The sequence below is a fragment of the Gymnoscopelus braueri genome (assembly GCF_963280865.1).
Source record: "Gymnoscopelus braueri genome assembly, chromosome: 11".
In the NCBI taxonomy this organism is placed as follows: Eukaryota; Metazoa; Chordata; class Actinopteri; order Myctophiformes; family Myctophidae; genus Gymnoscopelus; species Gymnoscopelus braueri.
This window is the reverse complement of record NC_137613.1, coordinates 37752776-37778022: the sequence shown is the minus strand read 5'-3', so window position 1 is coordinate 37778022 and position 25247 is coordinate 37752776. Positions and strand designations below refer to the sequence as shown.

At 43.7% G+C, this 25247-nt stretch overlaps 1 protein-coding gene across 1 annotated transcript in view; it reads right to left on the bottom strand.

The window, feature by feature from the left end:
* Positions 1 to 4235: 4235 nt before the first annotated feature.
* The window catches only part of cdk6 (cyclin dependent kinase 6), a 53714-nt gene continuing 32702 nt past the window's right edge, over positions 4236 to 25247 (bottom strand). Inside the window, exons 5-8 of the mRNA XM_080441569.1 lie at positions 18343 to 18452; positions 8084 to 8134; positions 6819 to 6954; positions 4236 to 6564 (exon numbers count right to left, since the gene is read on the bottom strand). Coding sequence (XP_080297695.1) covers positions 6412 to 6564; positions 6819 to 6954; positions 8084 to 8134; positions 18343 to 18452 — 450 coding nt within the window. The 3' untranslated portion in view covers positions 4236 to 6411. The remainder of the gene's footprint in view (positions 6565 to 6818; positions 6955 to 8083; positions 8135 to 18342; positions 18453 to 25247) is intronic.

Genomic DNA, 25247 nt, shown 5'->3' with positions numbered 1-25247 from the left:
CCACAATGGGCTATCAGGCCAGACTCACTCCTGGAATCAAATAGAAATTAGATTTCCGGAGGGAGGGTTTACCAGGCTAGGTAAATCCCCCCTGGCTCTGATGTTGTTGTATTGATGTATTAATATCTTCTTTGTTTGTGTTTGTTGTTAGTGCTTGTTGTATTGTATTGTATGTCATGATTATTATAAATAAAGATTTGTGAAAAAGAGTTGATTAAAGAGAGGTGTAGGCCAGAGTGATATTTTTTGTTAAAAGAAGCTACAGACCTACTTCTCCCCTGCTCATTTTATTAGTCTCAAGTGGCTCATGGAGAAGAGAGAGTATCAAATATTAAAATGCGTATGTTCGACTACAGCAGGGGTCTTCGACATTATTCAGGCCAAGGACCCCTTAGCTGAGAGAGAGATGAAGCAGGGACCCCCACACTACATATTGAATAAAATTGTGTTGCATATTCAACTTTCATATATTTCATAGATAGCTTCATAGATTTGTTTGACAGCACTATCTCAGTGTATGTTGGATTCACGTTATTGTGTATTTTCAGACATTTAGCCACTTAAACCCTCAATACAAACTTGACCTTTGGCTCTGTACTTGGTACATCAAACCGCCTTGTCGAAAATAGCCGATTTACAAGCTCACAACGGGTATCGCTGCGAGGCGTTGTGAGCTTGTAGATCTGCTATTTTCTCCTCAGAATAGGGATGCTATGGTTCAAGTGGTTAATGTAAAAAAAGTTTCTATCACACAAAGATTTGGAGGACCCCCTGTAGTAACTCAGAGGACCCCCTAGGGGTCCCAGACCCCTAGTTGAAGACCCCTGTTCCACAGCATTGTAAACAAGCCAATACCCAAATATCTAGTTATACACAATTATTTTACCAGTGGGAGCTCCGCAGGCTTTGTAGCAGATTCAAAAGCTGTATGGGAAAGGAGTAAGGACACATTGTTATACTCTGCTCTGCAGCAGCTATGTGGAATGGGTTTATACCTGCCTCAAGTGATATAGCTGGCTGAATAGCAGCTGGACTTAGTTGAGTTGTAACTGGTTCCTTTTACAGTACCCTGTTGTGTTTTGATATTTTACTGTTATGGGTTATATTTTTCACTCAGTTTACACACACACATGTGCACTCTGGACCACAATGCAAATAAGCTCTCAAGCTTTTTTGTGTTTTATGCTTCTGACAGATATGTACAAATACGTATTAAGGTCATGTATATGCACATTTGACAATAAAAACTCTATTCAATAAAGAAATATAAGCTCACTCTCCTGGTTGGATACAGTTGATACTGAAAATGTATTTTCTGTTCACTAAAGAGCTGGAGAGACCCCTGTTACTGAACAAACACTCTATACAAGATTATCAGAATATAGAGCTATTTAACACTTATTTTAACAAAATAAAATGATATACGTAGGTATATAATTTACACCACCCGTAACTGTAGATCAAGTTGGAAAGTTTTAAGTAAACTATTAAAGTGAATCAGTAGCAAAACAAAAATAATGTCCTGTCCTTAACACTGGTCTTATCCTCAACAGGAAAGGACAACTAATATCAAAATAATCTTGCCCCTCTTGATACTGTTTATATAGTAAATAAGTACACATTATTAATGTGTGAAGGCCTGGTGCAGACAGAGCTTTTTTTTTCTTCTCCAATATTATTTTCCATGATGTAGGCTACTGTGTAGGCCTCACGACAACCATGTCAAATGCCTTGTATTTGTGATACTCGACCAAAAAAATCTTAATGGGTCTGACTTGCCATAGCACTTGCCCTAGCTGATGACCTTGCAGGCTTATGCAAAGGCTAAAATGTAATGTAGATAGATGTAGATAGATGCCAGATTGATTTGTAGACCTGGCATCCTATAGTGTGTATAGTTTCAATGTACAGATTTATTTATATTTTTATATTATAGCCTACTGTTTAGACTGATGATAGGGTTTACCTATGATTCTAGATTACTATTTATATGCATTAATGTATTACCCCGTGTTGACCTTGCTTACTGTAAATCGCTCTGGATTAAGAGCGTCTGCTAAATGCCTAAATTGTAAATTGTGATAACAGTCAGTGGTAGAAATCGAGAGGTTGCAGGCAGTGCAACCGCAACCGTGCCCATGATGCTGGGGTGGGGGTGGAGGAATGGAGGGGCCTCGATGAGTATCTCTGGCAGTTAACAGTTGTACTGAGGTTACGGAGGAGGGTGGTTGGAGGGTGTTGGTGATCATTTTGTTCAAGGTTCAACAGCAGGATTCAAAAATTACAAAAATAAAATAATTTGGAGAGTATCCATTATTACAACTTTAAAATGATAATACAAATAATACATGCAATATTTATACATTCCACAAATTGAATACCAACATTTCCAAAATAGCCGATCTACAAGCTCACAGTGCGAGACGTTGGGAGCTTGTAGATCCGCTATTGGGTCAATTTTCGAAACGGTTCAAATTTGTATTTATTTTCATTTTCACCTATTATAGTGACATGCCCAAAGTTGGGACATTATTAAGTTAAGTGAGAATGATTAATTATATAGCCTATATCCTATATTAAAATTGGCTATTGGGAGGGCCAGCGGACCGGCCGGCGGACCAGACATAACCATAAACAAACCCGATAGGCCCAAGCCGATATGCCCTAATATAGAGGCATATGGAGATCTGGTTGTCCAAAGCCACAGACCTACTGCTATGCCCATATATGGTCATGTGCATACATGGGGCCGAATGACTTCAAGCTCAGCACGCACGTCAGCTGGGATTCGAGGGAGTGTGGTGCCCGCCACCGAGTCGTTTGAACATGCAGTTGGCCAGAACCACCAAACCAATATGCCCATATATGGGCATGCCAATATACAGGGTATGGGCATATGCTAGTGCCATCAGGGATCTCCATATATGGGCACAAAAGGGACAAAGACAGACGGGTACAACAGGTAATCTGAAAAAGCCCTGTCACTATGGATCAGACATATTGGTCGGATCTGCAGTGCGACGTATTTGTGAGGGCCGCGTAGTGGCCTGAACTCTAGATGTGAACTCTAGTCTAGATTACTCTCTAGTAATCAATAAATAACACTATGAGAAGTATACAATCACTTCACGGGGGAAATTGTGATTCTTTAAATCCTGCATCGACAGAGCACATTAAACTGCCCATAACCTTCTGCCTTCACTTTAATCTAGTATGCAAATAGAGCGAACAGCCTAATTTCCAATATTGCTCCTAAATGGGCTTGTACATATCATACACAAAAACAAATAACAAAAAATGCATTTGTACATTGATTGATCATTGTTGGATTGAGTTTAGTGACCTTTAACAAGGTGATGAAACGTCTAATTATGACTAGAACCTCCCCAATAAAAAGGTATAGGCCCAGTCTATTTACATGGCATGACAACACACAAATAATCTCGAACTATTCACATGCTTAGAAGAGCTGATAGAATGTAAAGATTGATGTGGAGGAGCTCCTGAAATTACTCCATGCGCTGCTCGACAGCACCCCCCAGAGGAGCCACAATGCATGCCGTTGACTATGTGCCAGAGCGAGTCATGTCAAGAGCCATAGAAAAACGACAGTTAACCACTTAAACACTTTGCTTACTTTACTTTGCTGACCGGAGTCCCCCAGGGGTCTCAACTAGGCCCCCTCCTCCCCCCCCCCCTATACACCAAATATCTTTGCCAAAAATAGTCAGATATGAGGCATTTCTGCCAAATGTTCAATCCAGAATAGGGATTCTAGAGTTACTGTTACTTGCACCACAACAGATCTCATATCGTCTGTCTGGTGGAAACCTCATGTTCAAAACTGTGACTTTTCAGGATTAAAACAAAACAAAACAGCAAAAGTAGCAGATCTACAAGCTCAAAACGCCCTGCTTTGCGCTGCATTTGACACTCAAGTTTACACACACAAGCGTTTGACACGCTGTCTTCAAATTGCAAATTAACAAACTGATAAAAGTTGCATGTGTTTATTGTGGTCCCAAAACTCACGCAATTTTAACCATACACCCCGACAAATGGTTTAAACCCTTCAGTGACCTTGTATTCCGCGTATGTTTGCCCAATGATAACCATTTGTTTCTGTTATAGGGTTTTGCATTGGTCATGGCCTTTCTCGAGGCCTACATTTCCCCTGCTTACATGGCAATAACATAGATAGACCGTGTGTACAGGCAGTTATCGACAGACAGTAATGATTTCTCAGTAACATTTATATAAGTAGATTTATATGACAGTACATTATGATCAATGGCATGATCCCTGGAGAGAACTGAAGTCATGATGCGGTCAATTAGTAACCCGGATGTGCAAACGGGCGCCCGAAAGGTTTCGAACGTCCGAACCAAGAACCTGAGAATGTATCGGAGTTAAGTGAGTGTGTGTATGTGTGCTAGCAGCACTACCTGTAGAAAACCAGTGTTATGTATTGTTACTGTTCTGTGAGACTTTACATACAAAAATACAACTCCTGTTAGCTTGTTTGTCTTTCTGGAGAAAAAAAAAGATAATATGTGAATATAGGTTGGACATCACTGCAAAAAAAAGAAAAAGAAACAAAATAACAGAAACAGCACTACACCATAGTCATTCTCAAAGTAATAGTACTTCTCCAAAGGAAGGACAAATTCGATGCTTAGGCCTAATAAGATCCAACAGCCCTGCTTCAATATTTTCATTACACAAAAGACTCGGCATTCTTCTACGACATCCCACCGACCATTACTACCCTACCTCTATCCGTCACTACGACATACTTAAGAACTGATGGACATGTCAAACTTTGAGCTAATTATCATTACAGCTTGTACTTAGTACTACATACTGTACAGTACCAATGGCTATCCTTTGTACATTCCTTAGATTTCCAAACCTCCCCGGTACACAGAATCGGTAATTGTCCAAAGACTTGGCATAAGTCAAGTAAAAAAAAAATTAAAAAAAAGAATTCACACCAGTATCTTTCAAATTAACCCATTAAGACCTGAAGCCGATTCTACAAATGTCTTCTAAATCCCAACAGCTTTCTGTAAAAACGTATGTTTCTATATCAGTGGCCTTGACTTTTTCATGCCAAGGACCCCCAAAATGATATGTATTTGGCCGCCGACCCCCATAAAAATGTTTGCTTTAAAAGAATATATATTCAAAGATTTGCACACATTTTCACGATTTTTCAAAAATAGCAGACATACAAGCTCGTAGCGCCGCACTATGAGCTTGTAGATCTGCTATTTTTGAATAGCCAAAGTGTAAAATAATGCTTTTTAGCTCAAATGAAAAAGTGACACAGATGCGTTACAGGTCTGAATGGGTTAAAATTAAGTAACGCCTAAATGAAAATAAGCATACACGGCATGTCAATACCTTTAAAATTAAATACAGATCAATAGCAACATATTTCTTTGCTCTTGAATGGTGCTGGTGATTTGTTTGTTTTTTTTCCTCCATGCCTCAAGCCTAAGCGTTGCTTCATGGGATAAAGAGTATTTGTAGTTGGTAACGTCAAACACACATATCTGACCACATAATAAGAAAGTGATGAGCACCGAGAGAGTAATAAAGGTTATTCTACGAGTCGTGTTGTCTTTCATCAAGGTCTCTACAGGTCAGCCTTTTAGTCTTTCCTGTTAGACAACACGACTCCATTAATGTCTACTAGACTGCAAAACCATTAGAATCCTGCTACTGGTCTGCAATTACTCAGGACAGCCTTAAGGTGGCAGTAATAACACAATATGGGTACTGGAATGATAACTCATGATATGGCAGTGTGTGGCTGGCAGTGGCGCCTGTCGCAGTATCAATATGTGTGTGTGTGTATGTATATGTGTGCGCTTATGTTAGTGCATGCACTAAATGTGTGTACATGACAGTTTATCTATGCACGCATCGTGTACTGGTACACATAGTGGGGCACACATCCTGGTGAGAGCCATGCTGTCTACCCACGCTCCTGCCTGGCCCTTCCACCCCACCAAGGAGGCTCTTGCTGGGCTAAACACTGGTCACAAGAAGGCCTCTGTTTCATGACCTCCGGAGTCCTTTCATGCACCACCACCAGGCAACTTCCAGATCCAGGTGTCCTTGCCTTGATGTTTACAAAGTTAATTGATCACCAACATGAAAAAAAATGACCTAAAAGCAGCAATTACAATCCATCAGTTCATTCATGTAGGATGATAGCTTTTGTGCATTTTTCTTGGGGAGAGGGGGGTGTCTGTCTTTGTATTTCATCCCCATTCTCCTATCCTCTCTCTCTGTCTATCTGGCTATCTCTCCCTCCCTCCCTCTCTCTCTCTCTTTCCCTCTCTCTCTGTGCATTCCTAGGTCTTTGCTTGGGGTGCTGTGGGTTGCGAGGAGGGGAGATGGTCAGGCAGCCCTCTCCTCCATGGCGGGCTTGCTGCTGGGGATGGGTTGAGCGGCATACACGCTCCTGCTGTGGCTGTCCACACTGTGGAAGTAAGGGTGGCTCAGCGCAGCGAAGGCCGAGATCCTCCTGGATGGGTTGAAGGCCAGGAATTGCTGAAAAGGGGACAAAATTACATTGACATTTACAAATTACATTTTAATGAGAAGAAATGCTCAATCAGACAAATGAAGACCCAAAAATAGGTATGCGCGCGCGCGTAAAAAGACACACGGTCACACAATCTTTGTACAAGCTTTGTGGAAAGGGATTCAACTTGAAAATACATGGTGAATATATGTTTTGAAACAGCATTAAGCATTCAAATACACAGCAATGTGTAGTATAAAATGGCTTCGCTGATACGTACCAGTAAGAGAGACTTCGCCTGCTCATCCATGTCTGGAACCAAGTCCTCTATTGGCTTAGGGGGCCTGGGGCTGAAGGCAGTCTGAGGCAGGGCTACTTCCTGGGGCCAATCCTCTGCTGTAGGTACTCCAACAACACTGTGGGGGATGTCGTCAAGTCATCAGTGACATCACAATCACCAGTGGGTTTCCCCCATCTGATCTACCCCAACGGTAACATTGGACTTCCTCAACGATCAACACTGGGCCGTATTTTGTTTAGTTCAGTGGTTCTCAAACTTTTCAATGTCAGAGAGCCCTATAACTCTGAGAGTGTACAAATACAACCAAATCCATTTGGTTCCAGTGTTCTCCGTTAGAGCCTCCCACTACTGGAACAGTCTTCTTACCGAATTAAGAGGGTTAGTGCTCTTAAATTTAAGCAATAAGCCACTAGAGGTCACGGTTTACCGTCAAACTTGCAATGGGTAAGAAGCGTAGTGAGGCACGACGCGAAGCGCAGTGCCCCCGACCCACTTAGCCATTTGTAAAAAACGAGGTAAACCGTGACCTTGTGTGGCTTATTGCTTTGATATCATCATTCAAATTTTTTTAAAATATCATTATCAGTTCAATATGCTCACTGCAGGGTTTTCACTGAATCGGTGTGGAAACAAATAATGGACCTGTGACTGATACAAGCTGATATAAGTTTATATGAGTATTTTATCACAGGAATCAGAATCAAGGATTGGGTCAATACGTTTTAGAATCAACTTAAAGCAAACCAAACTTGCAATCATAGATAATTATACCACTGTTCTTTTCTTTCTGTTCTTTTCTTATACTGGAGCCGTTTTGTCTTTTTGTACTTAAGTTTTGTTTTGATACTTAAATGTTGTCTGAAGTGCATTCTCCCTGGCAGGTAGGTAGGTAAATAAATATAAATCTACTATAATCTACTTAATATTATTAATTACTGTCACTGCAACTGGAGTTCATTCATAAAGCCCCTTGCATTTACTCAATGTGGGGTCTGGGGATCCCCAGCTAAATGACCCATAGGATCAAATTTGGATTGTAAGGGTCCAGTTGGTTACCATTTATGCACTCCGAATAAATAATCACTGAGGATTTTAAAGTGTAGACTGGGGTCCCAGAGATAAAAATGTATATCAAATGGAGGTCCGTAGTCTAATGCATATCATACTGGAGGTTCTTGAACTGAAAAAGGTTGAGAATCACTTTGGCATAAGCTCTAAGAGGAAATGCAGTATAAAGTACTCACTCAAAGATCTTGCCCAGCTGATCAACATCTGAGTTTCCACGAAACAGCGGTCTGGGGAGGGGATGAAAATAGATCATACTGTTACTATAGTGTTGTTAACAATCACATGGGTGAAGCTCATGATGTATGGGATGCCATGCTATCGCACGCCACAGCTTTCTGAATTCAGGGGTGTAATGAATGAATGAGGAAGAGAATGGTTTACAAGGCCTGTTTTGTGACTGTGAATCCAACCAACCCGAAGCAAATAATCCAAAGTGTTCCCATTGTACGCAGACACACCTTACAATGAAAGGCATGAGCCTGAAGGCTCACCATGCATGCCATGGGGTGGTACAGTAACATTACAAAGGGCAATGCAGAATGTTAATTTAACTCAAGACAGTGTAGAAATGGACCCTTAAAAAGGTCATTGAGACTTAAAGCTGCAATCCGGAACTTATTTGAATGAATAAAACGCTATTTTAACTCATTGAGTGCCATTGACGTGTTTCACGCGTTTTACCGCAATGGCGCAACGTGCCAATGACGAGTTTGACGTGTTTTTGAAAAGAATGTTCAGAACCCAAGATATCATTATCTGAAGATTTGCAGCTCCATCCGCTCCTTGATTAACTTATAACTGAAAAAGGCTGTATCTCGCTTCCTAAGCACTTTCAATCACTGGCAACTCAGTGAGTTAAACAAACCTGTAATAGTAGAGTGTGTTAATACAGTACAATACAACTACAGTAGCACATCTGCTGCAGTCTTTGGAGGTGTTCTCTATCATTTCCCATTGAGCAGTTTTGACGGTAACGTCAGGTAGGACGCCTACTGATTGACAAGTACCCCTGCCTGAAGCTCATAAGCCCAATATCTACCCAGGCCAAGCATGGATTCCCTCTCGGACGAGTGGTTGAGGTTTGGTTTCTCAGAATCCACGAGGAACCCAGGTTCAAATTGCAATGGACTCTCTCCGTCGGGAGAGGACATAAAACATACAGACTTTTAACCCTTTAAGAACTGGAACGCATCTGTGTCACTTCTTGATCAATCTGGGAACCCATCGCCAACTGAAAATGAAAAACAGCGCCCTCTGCTGTTTGTTCTATGTCTGTTGGCTCTGGGCGGACGATAACGTAACACCAGAGCACAAGGAAACCGGTGTTTGTGATGCGCCTTCAGCGCATCACTTCCGGTTGGTGCGACTATGTTTTCATTCCCACTAACAATATTTCTACACGGAACACTAACACCACTTCTCCCAGAGAACATGGATCGTTTTGGTTATAAGCCCACTTGTTTCTATGATGAAAGAGTAAGTTAAAATGTGAATATATTTCCGTGGTTTTGTCTGCTCCGTGGACGCTATTGTTAAATTAGTTTCGGTTTGTTTCGAGGGGGAAAGATCGACGGACATGTGAATCCCGCCCACTACATGTGATTGGGTAAAGCGCGGCCTACTTCCTGATCTGAATGCGCACTCGTTATGACGAACCTCCCCGACAGATTCCAACGCAGTGCAGAAGCTGTTCTTGAGAGATTACTTCTTGATTTGAGCTAAAAAGCATTCTTTTACACTTTGGCTATTCAAAAATAGCAGATATACAAGCTCATAGCGTGGCACCGAGTGCCGCGCTACGAGCTTGTATATCTGCTATTTTTGAAAAATCGTGAAAATGTGTGCAAATCTTGCAATATATATATTTTTAAAGCGATTTTTTTTACTCAAATCTTTGCTTCATGGGGGTCCCTGGAACAACATATTTTGAGATGGGGGTCCGCGGCCAAATACATATACATTTTGGGGGTCCTTGACATGAAAAAGTTTGAGCACCACTGACATAGCAACATAAGTTTAAAAAAAAAAAACTCAGGATTTTAGAGGACATTTTGTAGAATCGTAACCACAGGCCTTAATGGGTTATAACACTCCGCATTTTTCCGTGTATATAAAGCCTGCTGCGATGTTCCTCTGTGAGGTGGGTGCCTGCTGTGGGCCCCCAGTGCCTCCAGCCAGGAGGCTGCAGCAGGGGTGGTACAGTGGTACCACTGAAGAGAAGAGGGAGGGAAGAGAGAGAGGGATTGAAAGGAGAGGGAGGGAGAGCGGCAGCAGCAGCAGTATTGCCGGTGGTTCCTGTGGCTTTGGGCCGTCTTTGGGCGCCCGTGGGCGGCCATGCTTCCCCTGGCACCCGCACAAATTCCAGCAGTCATCATCATCAACGCAGGCCTGCCGACCAACGCTCAGAGCAGAAAAAAGCTTCTTTTATCCCCTCATGTGTGCCTGCTTTAGCTGCGTGTCTGTGTGTGTGTGCGTGTACTTTCCTGTGTTCAGTGCATGTGTGTGTGTGTGTGTGTGTGTGTGTGTGTGTGCAGAAAAGTGGGAGGGAGAGTCCTGTGAAAGAGCACTTGGATTATTCTAACAGAGTAAGGGAAAAAAAGGAAAGTAAGTATGGGAACCTTCTTCACACAACTCCACTGAAAGGATATGAGCATAGTGTTAAAGGAGGGCTTTCTTCAAGCACAAACCGGGCAGTGGCATTTGGCTTGTAGAAGCCGACTTGACCAAGCGTCATAACGCCTCAGCGTGAATTTAACCAGAACTCTGGAGTTTTTTTGCTATGATGTCCAAAACGTCTGACTTTATCTACAGCATAACGTCGTGTAAAGCATTGCCTTGGTGTAGCAGAACGACAATCTATTCAGATCACAAGCAGTTGAGGTGCTCCGTGGCTCTGAGCTTGATAAAGATTCTGAATTGCCGGCAGATGTCAATGTAATGCAGGATATGTGCGCATACAGTAGGTGTGTGTGTGTGTGTGTGTGTGTGAGCGCTGGCATGCGTGCATGTACGCATTCGGCATCAATGCCCAATAGGTGTAGGGTTGAGCTGTATCGCCACTTAACTGAAGTCAACAGCTAGCTCCCTGCATTTCCCCACTTGTTGGAAGCTTTACATAGTTCGACGCCCACACTTTCCTACAGGCCCAGACACTTGGAGATTACTCACACGGGGGCATTTTGCAAATTTTTACTGTGACAGCAATTACTCTCAAATGCTGGAGAGTTTTAAAGTTTCCAGATAGTTCTGTGTGTACACTCGAAATGTATGTTTCGATTCTTGAAATGCAAAACGGGGGCTTAAACCGATGAACACTTCTGATGTTCCATCAAAATGTTTGACGTTCCTAACGGACATGAATAATATACTATCACTATAATCCTAATAATACAATTTTAAGTGAATAGGCTTTATTTTAACCACATGGATTTATTTATACTTACATGTTCAAGTTAAACCCCCAATGCATATTTTCTTCATGCATCTAATAACATAGAAAGATTAAGCTTGCACTGCTAACAAGAATTGCCATTCTTCGACCAATGCATCTTTTCTTTATTTGCCATGGAGACAGGACCACATGTGTAGGTCTTTCAGGGTGAAACGCATAGCTGAGGTTTTAAGGCTTTTAAAGATCAGACCAAACCAGTTCTGAGCCTTGTGAGAGAACAGAAAAAAACATCACCTACAGTAAAGTCATCATGCCAAAACAAGTAAGGCAGATAATTCCAAGAGGTCCATTTTTAAACCTGGAGTGGTTTGTTGGTTGGAGAGGATAACTGGATTCACATAGAGCTGGCCACTGGCATGCATACAGCTGTGAGCACACATGCACTCGCTCACACACACACACACGCAGGTGGTTAAACTTCGACTTGCATGCAAGCAAGTACATAAATATAAGTATGTTATGCGCTGCTTGCATACACTCATACCACTTAAACACAGTTAAGCACATGTGTGCGTGCACACACACACACACACACACACACACACACACACACACACACACACACACACAGTGAGACTGGGCTGGGACAGGCAGCTGAGTCACGCTCTCTTGGTGCCAACACTGCTCTGTCCCACATTCCACTGAGACAACCTCTGGAATGTGTGCGTGTGTGTAAGTGTTTGCACGTGAGTGTGTCCATCTCTTGGGAAACAGGCTGTGCATGCATGTTGAGTGTTTGTGTGATTGTGTGCGTTTAAGTGTGTGTGTGTGTGTGTGTTTACACATGAGTGTATCTGTTTTTGTGTTCCTGCGTGCGCGTCAATCTGCAGGGGTGGCCGAGCTGTGGGTGTGTGTAAACATGTACAGTAGGGTGCCCGTTTGTTTATGCCCGTCGCCGCACGCACGCGCACGTGTGCACCGTGAAGACGTTGAGTGCGCACATTTCTACCTGAGCACTCGCCGGTACATTTTCCTTGTATAATGTATTGTGTGTGAGGTTACGCACAGCAAAATCCTAAAATGTTAATTTAACTTGGTTCCCCAGCATGCCTATTCCGGGGGAACGTGAATATTGGAAAAAAAGAGCATGCCAAGTACAGTTGTAACTCAGGTTCGTTTGACTAAGTATAGAGGGTTTAAAGTGGTTAACGTGCGTCTTTGAGGCTTTTATCAATCGAGCTCAGCACTGTGAGAAAGTCAACACGGATGTGGGGCCTCACCTCCCGCATTAACACAACACGTCCGACCTTTTCGATTGGAGGAATGTCAACAAGCTCTCCCTCTCTCATTCACTTGAGCCGTGACTCACCGCGCCTCCATCCCGGCCACGCAGATGCAGACTTGCATGATATTTGCTCAAATTCCTTTTGATGAAAGGCATCCCAGCTGTACTTGTTACAGTAGATGTTCATTGAGAGCAGTCAAAGGGGGGAGGGTTTTCCACAATGACAGGTTTGGTGATGAAAGGGGCCGGCAAGTTAAGAGAAATGTCTCTGGAGGTGGGGGGGGGGGGGGGGGGGGGGGCTTTGAAGCGGTCATGACACAAATGGTTGGATGGAGTTTACTTACACGAAGAGAGTGAGGTGACATGGGGTGAATAGGAGCTGTCTAACCGAGAGGATGACAAGATGACAGAATTCTTCAAAGAGCAGCTTTCTGACCAGCAGATGATGTAAATATGTGCGTATGCTACTGGATAAGTTCACCTACGTTACGTACTGACTGACTTTTTTTCGGTCATCAACTCAACCACTAGTGGGGAGTTTTTGTGTGACTACACATGCAACAGACCAGAACCTTTACTGAACAGCTCTTTCTCTCTCGCAATCACTCTTTCTTTCCCTTTCTCTCACTGCTGCTCCCAGGTGCCTTTTAATCTTCAACAGGTGGCCTTTTAAAAGCCATCTTAATCACCTGCAGGAGAGACAGAGAGAGTGAGAGACACAGAGAGAGAGAGAGAGCGAGAGAGAGTGTAAAAAAGAAAACGAATGGTGCAGCTCTGTTCACGGGCATCAAAGGGCCCTCCCTGCCTCGCCTTCTGCCTCCAGGCACTGTCGGACAGGCGCCAGGTTGTGAAAACACACACACACACACACACACACGCACGCAGGATTTTTACAGCTTATTGTGTCAGGGTGAGAGAAGAGGTGCCCCCCCTTTAAACACACACACGCACGTACACACACACACACACACACAGGTCGAGACAAGGTGAGGTTAGTCACCTCAGATGGCTGCACTATGTTAATAGCGATATTATACATGAAATAGAATCGTTCATTATGGGTTAATGTCATCTAAATGCATTTGGTAGGAAAACGGAAGTTATGCTGAATTAATTGTACTGCTTGGTGGGGTTAAGTTGCTTGCTCCTGCTACCACATGCACTCCTGTAGGGCTATAAGTCCCACCAGATCCACATGTACTCCTGCAGGCCTATACTGTAGCATCGAGTCCCACCAGAACCACATAGGACCGAGTCCCACCAGAGCGTTGTGCACTTGGGTCGCCTCTCAACTTTCCTCACATCGGTCTTAATTGGCCATATTCACACGGTGGCCATTTTGCTTTTACTTCAATTACCCCAAGCCCCCACCCCCACCTCGAGTATGAAGAAAAGAGCAAAATGGCCGCCGTGTGAATGTGGTCAATAAAGACAAAACACAAAAGGGGAGAGAAGCCCGTTAAAAAAAGAGACGAGTGCAGATTATTCTGTTTTGGCCTCACTCAAATGTCACCTTCTAACAGCAAGGCAAACGGTAAAATGTCACAAGATGACCACAGTTCCACCGTCACCGCCCCCACTCAACACTTCCCCTATGCCAGGGTTACAGTCACAATGGTCCATTTGATTAAAAATTATTTTTTCCAGTGAATGAATGGATCATATATCTTTTTTTCATGCTCCCTCCATAAGAGCTGGACCTAAAATCTGGAACCAGGGAGAGGTTCTTGGTGTGTGTGTGTGTGTGTGTGTGTGTGTGTGTGCGCGTGCGTGCGTGCATGCGTGTGTGTTTGTGTGTGTGTGTGTGTGGGGGGGGGGGGGTCACACATTGGTGTTAGAGAAGTACTGGCAGAGTTGATATTGGCACTGACCACAACTCTTTCCATTTAAACATGCAGAATGAAATTAAATAAAGAGAGAGAGAGAGCTGCTCACATCAGGCCTGGGGAGAACAAGAGGCTAAATATAGTCGAGGTGACATTCTCCAAAGTTAATGCCTGAGGCTCTGCTGTGGATGAGCTATGGACTATGGTCAGGGTGCTGGGACCAAAATTCAGCTCTGGGATTTTCATTTTTTAATACTTTTTTTGGGTGGCCCACCGGCCGTTCTTTCCCGAATTTCCCAGTGGCCAGCACGTCCCTGACTATGGTCCATCAATACATTATTATAGGATTGAATGAAAGGTAAATCAATCGATGTATAAACACTTCAATTGTCAGCTGCATATTTATATGACCTCATTAATTATTCTAATCTGACTAAAGGGGAATGGAAGTACTGATTGAGTTTTGGAGAAGTGGGCAACTACTGTATAATCATTCCCATGAATGGATAGGGCTGTCACGATTATGACATTTCACTTGACAATTAAATTGCGTTTTTGTCGTTGAACACTGGAACATGTGAATACAAATTCCACCTCTGTTTGGCTTTTATGCTTTGAAGTTGCACAGGGCAGATATGATAAATAACCTAAATTATACAAAGAAATAACTGACAAATTTAATAACTTTATGCTTTCTACAAAACCTTAATAGTGGAAATGCTATTTCCACTATTTCTGAACACTTTTGAAAATGTATGAAAATGTTTCAACATGGAAACAATTGACGATTATGCACAAATAATTGAGATTATCTCAAATAATTGCGATTATGTAATAATTGTGACAGGTCTATGCATGGACCCCTAAACACCGGTTCCAGGTGGTCCCAAACTACATGATTGATAGTTAAGAACAAAATGGACCCTTACAGATCTGTAACTCCAGGAGTGTACAAATAGAATCAAGTGGACCAGTAACCTTATCCATTTGGTTCCATTTATACACAGTTAAATTATAACTGAACATAAAAACTACATTTTACAGTGTAGAATGGGGTCACAGAGATTAAATATTCTTATCGAATGGGTGTCTGTGTCCTAATGCATATAAAACTGAGGTCTACACTACAGCAAACAGGGGTACAGATACACAGGGTTTTCCTTCTGAAATGGATTAGAAGACCCAGTAGGATTTATTAAACACACACACACACACACTACATCTCCATTGACTCCCACCTGTGGTCTAGTGTGCAAGATTTTAAGACTGTGTGTGTGTGTGTGTGTGTGTGTGTGTGTGTGTGTGTGTGTGTGTGTGTGTGTGTGTGTGTGTGTGTGTGTGTGTGTGTGTGTGTGTGTGTGTGTGTGTGTGTGTGTGTCTGCTCGTGCGTGGGGACGGTTGGGGAAGGAAACATAAATTACTGGCATTGCTGCCCCCATTGGCATCCAGCCCTACCTCAATAAATGCTGTGCTTATCTAGCTTGCAGCACACCACTGCTAGCAGGCTAGCTCATTTGCCTAAACACCATTCATTCAAGTTGGCTAAAAACAAAATACAATGTTGCACAGCACAGAAGATGAAACGCCCCTGAATGACCTCGAAATCATTTACATTCACGCACAAGCGAGCAGGCCAAGTGCTCTCAGGAAAGCGGTCCGTTATTAGCTTCTCTCTCCGGAGCGTGAAGTACGTTAGACCACAAACTGACAAATACCTACTACACCAACAAACTGGGTTGCCAGATCTGCTTATTATAATTTCCCTCGCAAGATTTTATTTGAAAATAGCCGATCTACAAGCTCACAACGCGTCGCGTCGCAACGCGTTGTGAGCTTGTAGATCTGCTATTTTCAAACGGCTGATGTATATGTTAAAAGTGCTCATGTGGCCCATAGTCGCTTCTTTTGGGCTGGTTTTCCTAGACCTGGTTGCTTGTTTCTCTCACAGAATCTGGCAACACTGCCAACAAACTGAATGAATGACTTGCATGCTACAACCACAGCAGGCAATGACATTACTGTAATAGTTTGATAAGCCAACCGAAATGCCACTGCTCTCTGTTTTGTGATCCATCTGCCAGGTGTCACCACAGTTGGAGACTAATAATTTATACAATAACAATCTTTTGTTCTTGTTGATGGCTATAATTTATGAACTAATTATGAGGGGAAATGTTCCACACATCAAGGTGGTATAATGTTTGACTCCAAAATGAGGTTCCAGGGGATCCCCAGCTAGATGATTGATAGTTAGGAACCAATTGGATCAGGCCTGTCACTCTTAGTGTATACAAATGGAACCAAATTGACCCATTTTTACACTCCCAAAGTTAAATGACTGTTCTACTGCACGTCCCCAGTAGTTAGTCACATACTACAGTGACAACAGTCTGCTTGAACTCCTACTGTATGTGACCTGCTCTACCAAAATGAGTTGGATGTCCCTAAAATGTTTATAAAGGACATTTGGTGCAAATAAGGCAAAGCAGTGTGAAGCCGGGTTACTAGAACCATTAGAACAAATTAAGACACAATTTCTGTTCTCTCCAGTTCTGGTGGTGAATAATGCATCTCATGGCAAACAAACAGGAGCACGCCAATATTGATGAGGTGCTGCTGACCGTGGTAAATGGGTCTAAAAGTGAAGAAAAGGCTGCACACTCATTACCACAATGCAGGACCATTTATTAAAGGAATATACCAACGTTTCTACCTGGAAAGGTCTTCTTCAGGCAATCCCCTGACTTTTAGAAGAATGCATCTCATAGCTGATGTGACAGACTCTCTGTTCCCCATGGTGTACCACAGTGAGAAGGAGCCAGCAGGCACCTGTGTAACTGTGAGTGTTTGGTGTGATATTGTGAAACTAGACCAGTGTGAGGACCTTAAGTCAGTGGTGGAATTATTGTGATTATTTACTTGTACACAGTAACATTTAAAATACTCATTGTTCATTTAACTCTGAGAATGTACAAATGTAACCAAATCTACCAAATGGCATTTGGTTACAAATGGACAAATGTACAAATATAACAAATAAATGAAAACTGATGATTCCACTATATAGAAAATAGAATATGCAGTGGTGCTTTATAGCACATTTTCAGTCTAGGTATGAATATACATTTACATAATGCAAGTGGCTATAACTTTGATGTGTGGTCACAAAGATGGATAGGGGTAGTGCTTGGGTAGCCGCTGGCTCATGTACCTTGTTTTTTTGTAATTGTTTGACTAAAAGCGATGCTTCTAATAATTATAAGCCAAAGAAAGGGATTTGTGTACATGTTTCAATGCAAAATAAATCTCCTTTTCAGGGTAAATTTATGTTTTATCAAAGGTTTTCAAGGCACGCCAAAACATGCTCTTAAAATAACATAATCATATGTTGTTTACTGGTATGTGTTACACATGCATTTTGTTTAACAGCAAATCCAGTTCAAAAACATAGAAATTGCATTAAGTATTAAGTATATAAAAGGTCCAATCTTACCTAGCCAAAAAAATCGTAGAGCTACACTATCAATACAGTATGTAATTCTTTTGGGGTTTCTTTTGCTTCTCTGTCTTTATGCCAATTAATTCCTTGTCTGGTCATTCTGGCGACATCAAAATTCAATTAGGGGCTAAAATTGGGTGGAAAGACTTCTGGGGGGGGGTAGAAAAATACATTGCAGAACCTATGCAAATACTTTAGGGAGGTTATTCATATTGGGGCAGTGACAGGATTTGGTTTCTAAAGCAGTAGGCGTGGGTTTGTTAGCGGCCGATCTCTGCCCTTTTCTAGCAACTACATTGAATTCAGATGTCACCAGATACTATCGGTGTGCAGAGATTACTGATGGTCTAGCACCGCAACACTATTGTCATTCTTGTGTCTCAAATTTGCATGGAAATTGCCTGAAAAGACTAGTGTATCTCTCTGGGTCTCACCTTCTTCTGAACATCTCTGCGAAGATGCAGCCCACGCTCCACAGGTCCACTGGTGTGGCGTAACTGGACTGGAGCAGGACCTCTGGTGCTCGGTACCACAGTGTTACCACCTAGAAGAACACACACACACAACAGAGTCAAATAATGCGCAGTGTTTGCACAAGTAAGTAAAATAATGACATGATGTTTTTGTTATGTATTACTATTTTACAACTATTTGTTAAGGGGATGTTGGAGTGGGGGTAGAGGGAGGGAGAAGTATGCTGGAGTGTATGTATGTATGAGAGTGTTTTGATGTCGTCACTGTTAACCCATTAAGACCTGTCCTGAGGTTCCGATTCTACAAAATATTTTGATTTTTTTTTAAAATAAAATAAAGAAATATGTATACTTAACCCATGACTTAACCCATTAAGACCTGGAACGTATCTGTGTCACATGTCGTGATGCACGTCGACCGAGCATTTAATGCCTAATTCATACTTCCGCCGTACGACCGTGTCCAGCGGCAAGAATGGCAGATCTACAAACTCAAAATATCGCATCATGATGCGTTATGAGATGGTAAATGTGCAATTTTCGGAGTGGGACACCATCGTACATAAGATTCTAGCCTGATTTATACCTAGAATAAATTTTGTGCATAGTATAAATCAGGCAGGCTTATGGAGGTGGTGACAACTCTGGCATGCAGTCACACACACACACACACACACACACACACACACAGGACCAATGCTTCTCTGTCCCGGTCTACAGGTTACATAAGACATGAAATCATATCTGGCAGGGCAGGTCTCTGCTCCTGTTTTGGTATACCTACATCACACAGTCTTTCCATAGCAAGCCACCAGGGACCTACTATAGACTACAGAGAGTGAGTGTGTGTGTGTGTGTGTGTGTGTGTGTGCGCGCGCGCATTTATGTGCTGTACAATGACAATGAAATAATGTAAATCAAGCCCAACATCATACCAATGCTACTAAATGATTATTATTAAATGACTTCCGGTGTCAGATAATGGGACCAATGCAATACCGACACTCTTACAAAAAAAGACACTTCTTGAATCTCTTTCTCCAGGTAACCAAGCAGCTAAATTATTTGAGGTAAAACAACGGCCATTTTGGAGCCTGCTAACACTACCCGTTTTTTCTCAGTTTCCAAATTTGTCCTTGTACTCTGCTGAGAGCTAGGAGGTGTGCGTGTGTGCGCGCGTGCGTGTGCGTGCGTGCGTGCGTGTGCTGTTAGCCTGCAGGAGAGCAGCAGTACTGTTAACAGCTACAGTAGGGAAAGCCTCCAGACAAAACTCAGTGACCCCTAGCAAGAGAGTGGAATGGTTCCAGGTGCTTTTCTTAACTCCAGATTTTTCCAAGAGCTTTTGGCTGCAGTAGGTCCCCCCCCCCCCCCCACCCTCCCACCCCGGTACTGCTAACTGCTATCGCTATCTTAAAGTCTGGGGATAATGTTTGTAAGCAACAAGTTAAGAGCGTGGTGTCACTGCAATATCTTAATTAGCCTACTTGGATTGTTTGTGCACTGCACAAATGACTCCCTGGGTTTTTGAAATGTGTCAGAAGCTATAGCATGCCTTTTACATGCCTGCATGAACGGTAGTGTTGAGAGGAATTCAAACAAGGTCTTCAGAGGGTCAATTCAACAAATTATTAAGTCTTTTAACAGTGAATGTGGAACATCCTAATGTGCTCCGGTACCTCTGGGAAATTCCCCGGCTGGCGAAAGTTGCTTTGAAGTTAAACTGACGTACAAATCGACATATTATCATCTTCATAATCTCATTCCTTATAGTTAATAGAATTACTTGAATCATAGCAAGAGGAGAAACCCCCGGACAGTGTAGCTAAACTCATTATCTGACCATGGATCAAATAGATGATTTCCGAGCTGAAAATCTTCAGTGAGTTAACTGAGAGCTTGACAAGAAATGCGGTCATGTTTTCAGTCAGACTATTTTTAGAGGAAGGGGCCTCCATTTTGCAGATGTGTGATAGGCCTACTTTTATCCTCATTCTTCCTGCTTTAGTGGAATCAGGGAGGAAGCTGGGTCTAATTGGTCGAGAGGTGTCGGTAGAGCCACGTGACCAGATAGGGGACAAACATGACCGCTTCTTAAAATGTACCCAACAGACTGCGAGAGCCATTGACAGTTTTTCACAGTACAGCAACCTCGCAGTAAACAATGAATGAAACATTGGTTGAGTAACAAGATGTCACTGGTGCTTTCACTTCGGAAAACCCTACAATTGAGCCATCACCTTCTCTCTTTTTGGCCTCTTTCCTCATTTTTGCACACCCGTGACAAGTCTGCACCCTTTCAATGTAGGATGAACATCTACTTCTGTGGGCCAAAGACAAAGCTATAGAAAAAGTCAGAACGAGCTTCGGGTATGGTTGTGTGTATGGCTGCATACGCGAGGTATATGACTCAATCAAATCCTTTCCTGTGCTAGTCAGGTGTCTTTGGCGGTGGGGCCCACGCATGTCACTTCAGCCCTGATGCATTTAGTTTCCAGCACAGAAGACTTAAAAGCCATGCATGTCTGCATGCACACCAGCAGCCTTCTAGGAAGAACCACAGATCTAGAACGTGGGGTATATCCGCCGCTCTGAATGGTTTATTTGAAAACCTGGCCACAAACAAACACACTCACACACTGACATCACAGTCAGCAACTGCACACACACACACACACACACACACACACACACACACGTGCACACATACTAAGCATGCAAGCACAGGCATATATAGACATATACACACACACACACACACACACAGGAAGCATCAATGCAATAAGTGTTGTTGCCAGGCAAGAATTTGCTTCAGACTAGTGAGTGATGTATGGGTGAAGTATGGGTATGGGTTTTTCAGGCAATTCCTAGAAACCCACACTGACAAAATAGTGTGGGCATTCACAGTATTTTATTTAGACTGATATAACAAAGAAATAAGCAGGCACCACAGCGTAGGTGAGAAGGGCAGGCCTCGTCAATACCATCGGTATCCAAACCTAGGCTAGCAGGGGTAAATATAAGGGCCTGAGGATAAGGGCTTAACAATTAACTGGCCTTTTACAGGGCATAACCCTGGGTAACCTCCTAGCAGTGCACACTCAACATTTTTTTTTTTTTTTTTTAAATGAAAGTGACATGGATTAATGGAGTCAGTGTCATTAGGATTGAAAAAGCCCCTGCACCAACCTTTGTAAGTATACCTATGAACCTATAAGTGCTAAACATGCACTATATAAACACATTCACATTCACACACACACACACACACACACACACACATACATATAGTTTGTATATAGTTTGTATGGGGGAAGTTAAGCTTACCAAGTGGTATTAGGCTTGTGAACCAATATTTAACAATATTCTGCTGTTTTCATCCATTTTGCACTGGGCCAATACCAGCATCATGTACATCATGCTTGATCCCATGCCTTCCTGATTCACGTGGACCTTGGGGATGATTATTTTCATTTCGGCACAAACAGGCTACTGTCAGACATGGCTTTCCACCCGGCAAAAAGCTTCCTCTACCCTTCAAAGACCAGAAGCCCCCCCCCCCCCTTTCTAAAATACCTCTGATGCTATGTCATCCTTGTGTGCGTGTGTGTGCGTGCTCGCGTGTGTGTCAATGTCTGTAAAACATATACAGTAGGTCGGACTTGCAGTAAAGACGTTTGCAACATCTATTCCTGCCTCCATCTCGACACTGACCCGCAGACGAACTTCCATATACAGAGACACACACACACGCGCACACACACACACACACACACACACACACACACACGTGTACACATCCACATACAGATACATTCATAAATACACACACGTGTTTCACTCTCTCCATAAAACGCACCAAATGTCTGTATATAAACCAGTCCAGAGTCTGTGAAACTAAATAGCTCAATGCTGTTACCGTGAGGAGAACATGACCCAAACACACACGAGTTAACAACGCTATTGACTTAAGTGACTCAAACAATGAGACGGGCTGCTGCAAAAAGAAAAGAGGACATTCTTTTTTGAAATGTTGCCCTCCTTTTGCTTTCCCTCCCCTTCCCGTCCTCTACTTCTGACCACGTTCGCATTCTTTTTTCTCCTTCGCCTCGCTTTCTCACCCTTCTTGTTCTCTTTCTCTGCTTCGCATTAAGGGTGATTTATACTTAGTTGCACGCCGGTGTTGCACACAGACAATAGCAGATCTTAAAGCTCACAGCGCAGCACAGCGGTGACACGTCGCAAGCTTGTAGATCTACTATTTTTGGTGCGTGACACCGGCGTGCAACTAAGTGTAAATCAGGCATTATCGGTCCCTCCCTCCCCCTTCCTTCCTTTCCCTCCTGTCTTTCTCAATGTCTTCTATACGGGCTGTGCAAAACGACAGAACGCACGCACGCACACACACACACACACACACACACACACACACACACGTGTAAATAGGACAGTCAGGCAGACGGACAGAGGGCACATCAGCTCTGAGTTAAAATAACACTCAGGATTTTGCAGTGTAAGTGAGGAAGCTTGTCTGTCTGTCTGTCTGTCTCCATCTGTCTATATCTCCCCTCCTTCCCTTTCCGCCTGGTAACACAGAACCAGGAGGAGGTCATAGAGATAAAGGAAGTCTGGGAGAGAGACTCAAAGAGAGAGCGAGAGAGAGAGAGAGAGAGAGAGAGAGAGACTTGGAGACGGACTCACAGAGAGAAAGACAGCCTTGGAGAGAGAGAGACAGAGAGAGAGAGGGGTTGGTTGAACAAGTGAGAGGGCTGACTCCAGATTAAAGGACAACATTCTGTGCATTCCTTTCTGCTGAGAGCATCTCTCGCGCCCCCTCCTCCCTCCCTCCCTTCTCTCCGCTGCGCTTTCTTCCCCGCTTCGCTTCACCAGAGAGGGAGGAAATGGCCGACCCGGCACCCCCCCCTCCCAGAAGACCTCCAAGACCCCCTGGACGGGGACCTCCAGGCCCGTGTGACCTGCAGCATCCGGATCAAACATCGCTGGGCCCTCCGCAGGGTTTCCGGCAGCCATAGCGCTACAATAGAGTGCGTGGGTGGGTGGCGCGTGTACGTACGTACGCGCACAATCGTGTGCTCGCACGTGACAAAGCCGACACCTGCCTGCGTTTGTGAGAGTGTGTGTTTGTGTGTGTCCGCAGGCAGCATGTGCGTTTGTGGTCGAGGTACGATCAAAGTTTGCGGTCATGCAACTTGGATGTCCTCGAAATGACCCCTACTTCTCATCATCCCCATTCCCCACCAATCTCTTACCTACTTTGTGTCCTGTAATTAACCCCCGCCTGCCCAACGCCCCCCCATCACAGCAGCCATATCTCTCCCTCGCCCCATGGATTTCCCCCTTTTTCCCTGCAAACCCGATGTGAGGAGTGTGTGGCTGAGGGCCGAGTGGTGCAGGACCTGAGGCTCTTGGTCTGATGGAGCTTGGCCAGGGGCCCCCATGTTTACATTCCGCCTCTCTGAGGGAGCCCTGGATGAAAGCGCAGCCCCTCTGCACACACACACACAGTACATCCATAACTGCACACGCATGCACGTACAGTACAGACACACATGTGCATTTACAAACACACTCCAGCACACATGGATGCATGTAACATACTCACCCACGCACACAAGCGGATAGAGTACACATGCATAACACAAGTAATTGTCTTTCACTGTAATGTTCATTTGATCCGTCTTGTTCTCTTGACTTACAGTTACGATAACCTAAAGCTAACCTGTTTTTGCTAATTCAGCGCATTGCTAGACTAGGCCTTTAACTAGACCGACTGTGTGGGGTGGAGTAAGTTCCTTCCACGGATCTTTGCTGTCAAAAGGCCATAGGAAGACTTGGGTTGGAATTCGATTGCATTACAGAGGTCCTAATTCCAATGCCAATTAAAAATGTCCAAACCAAATCTCCCCGGAAAACAGTAAAGGGCTTCATGGCATCAAAGGCAGCCTCGAGTAAGTGGGGAAAGAGACAGAAAACGGAGAGAGCGGATGTTAGGAGTAATCTGTGTGAAACTATGCGCTCGGAGAGTCGAGGCAATGATGTTGTGTCTCCAGAGAGGCCCCGTTTCAGAGCACCAGCAGTCAGCCATGTTGTAAACACCATTATTTCACTTCTCCCAAAAAACTCTTTCCCCTGTGTTGTTTTTATTTGTTTAAATAGGACAATTTACAGTCACAAAAACAATACCCTGCACTGGGCCAAGAAAGGAAAGGAAACACAGAGAGAGGAAAGAGCGAGAGAGGGGCGTACAAAGAACCAAAGAGAAGCACATGGATGAGAGAGAGAGAGAGAGAGAGAGAGGACACGGCGAGAGGCTGCTAGCGTCGTGGCTAGTGAGGAAAGTGCAAGAGCGGCGCACTAACTGTATACAGTAAAAGAGAAAAAAGGGGCACGACAACTGTTGCCAAAGTATGCACAGCGTACAGGAATGCGGCGTGGGGCCCTGGGCAAGCGAAACAAAGACAGCTCAGTCAGTGGCTCTCTCCCCAGCACCACCACATCCGCACATCATTAGCTGGAAAATTCCTGATATATGCTGTAATTTTTTTCTCCCCCCAACCCCCCCCCCCCCCCCTTCCTCTCGCCGCTGCTGGTACAGGCAAGACTTTAATATCCAGATGCCGCAGCGTGTGCATGTGTACATACAACCACACACACACACACATACACATACACACGCACCAGTCCCCCTTTTCCCCACCTGGACGGTTGCCAAAAGACCGTCGATAATTAATATAGACTGAAGAGTATTGAAGTAAGGTGTGTGTGTGTGTACATGTAGGGGCTGGGGGGGGCTGGGGGGGGGGTGGGGGGGTGGGGGGGTGGCTACTGCTTGTCCACCGGACACACTG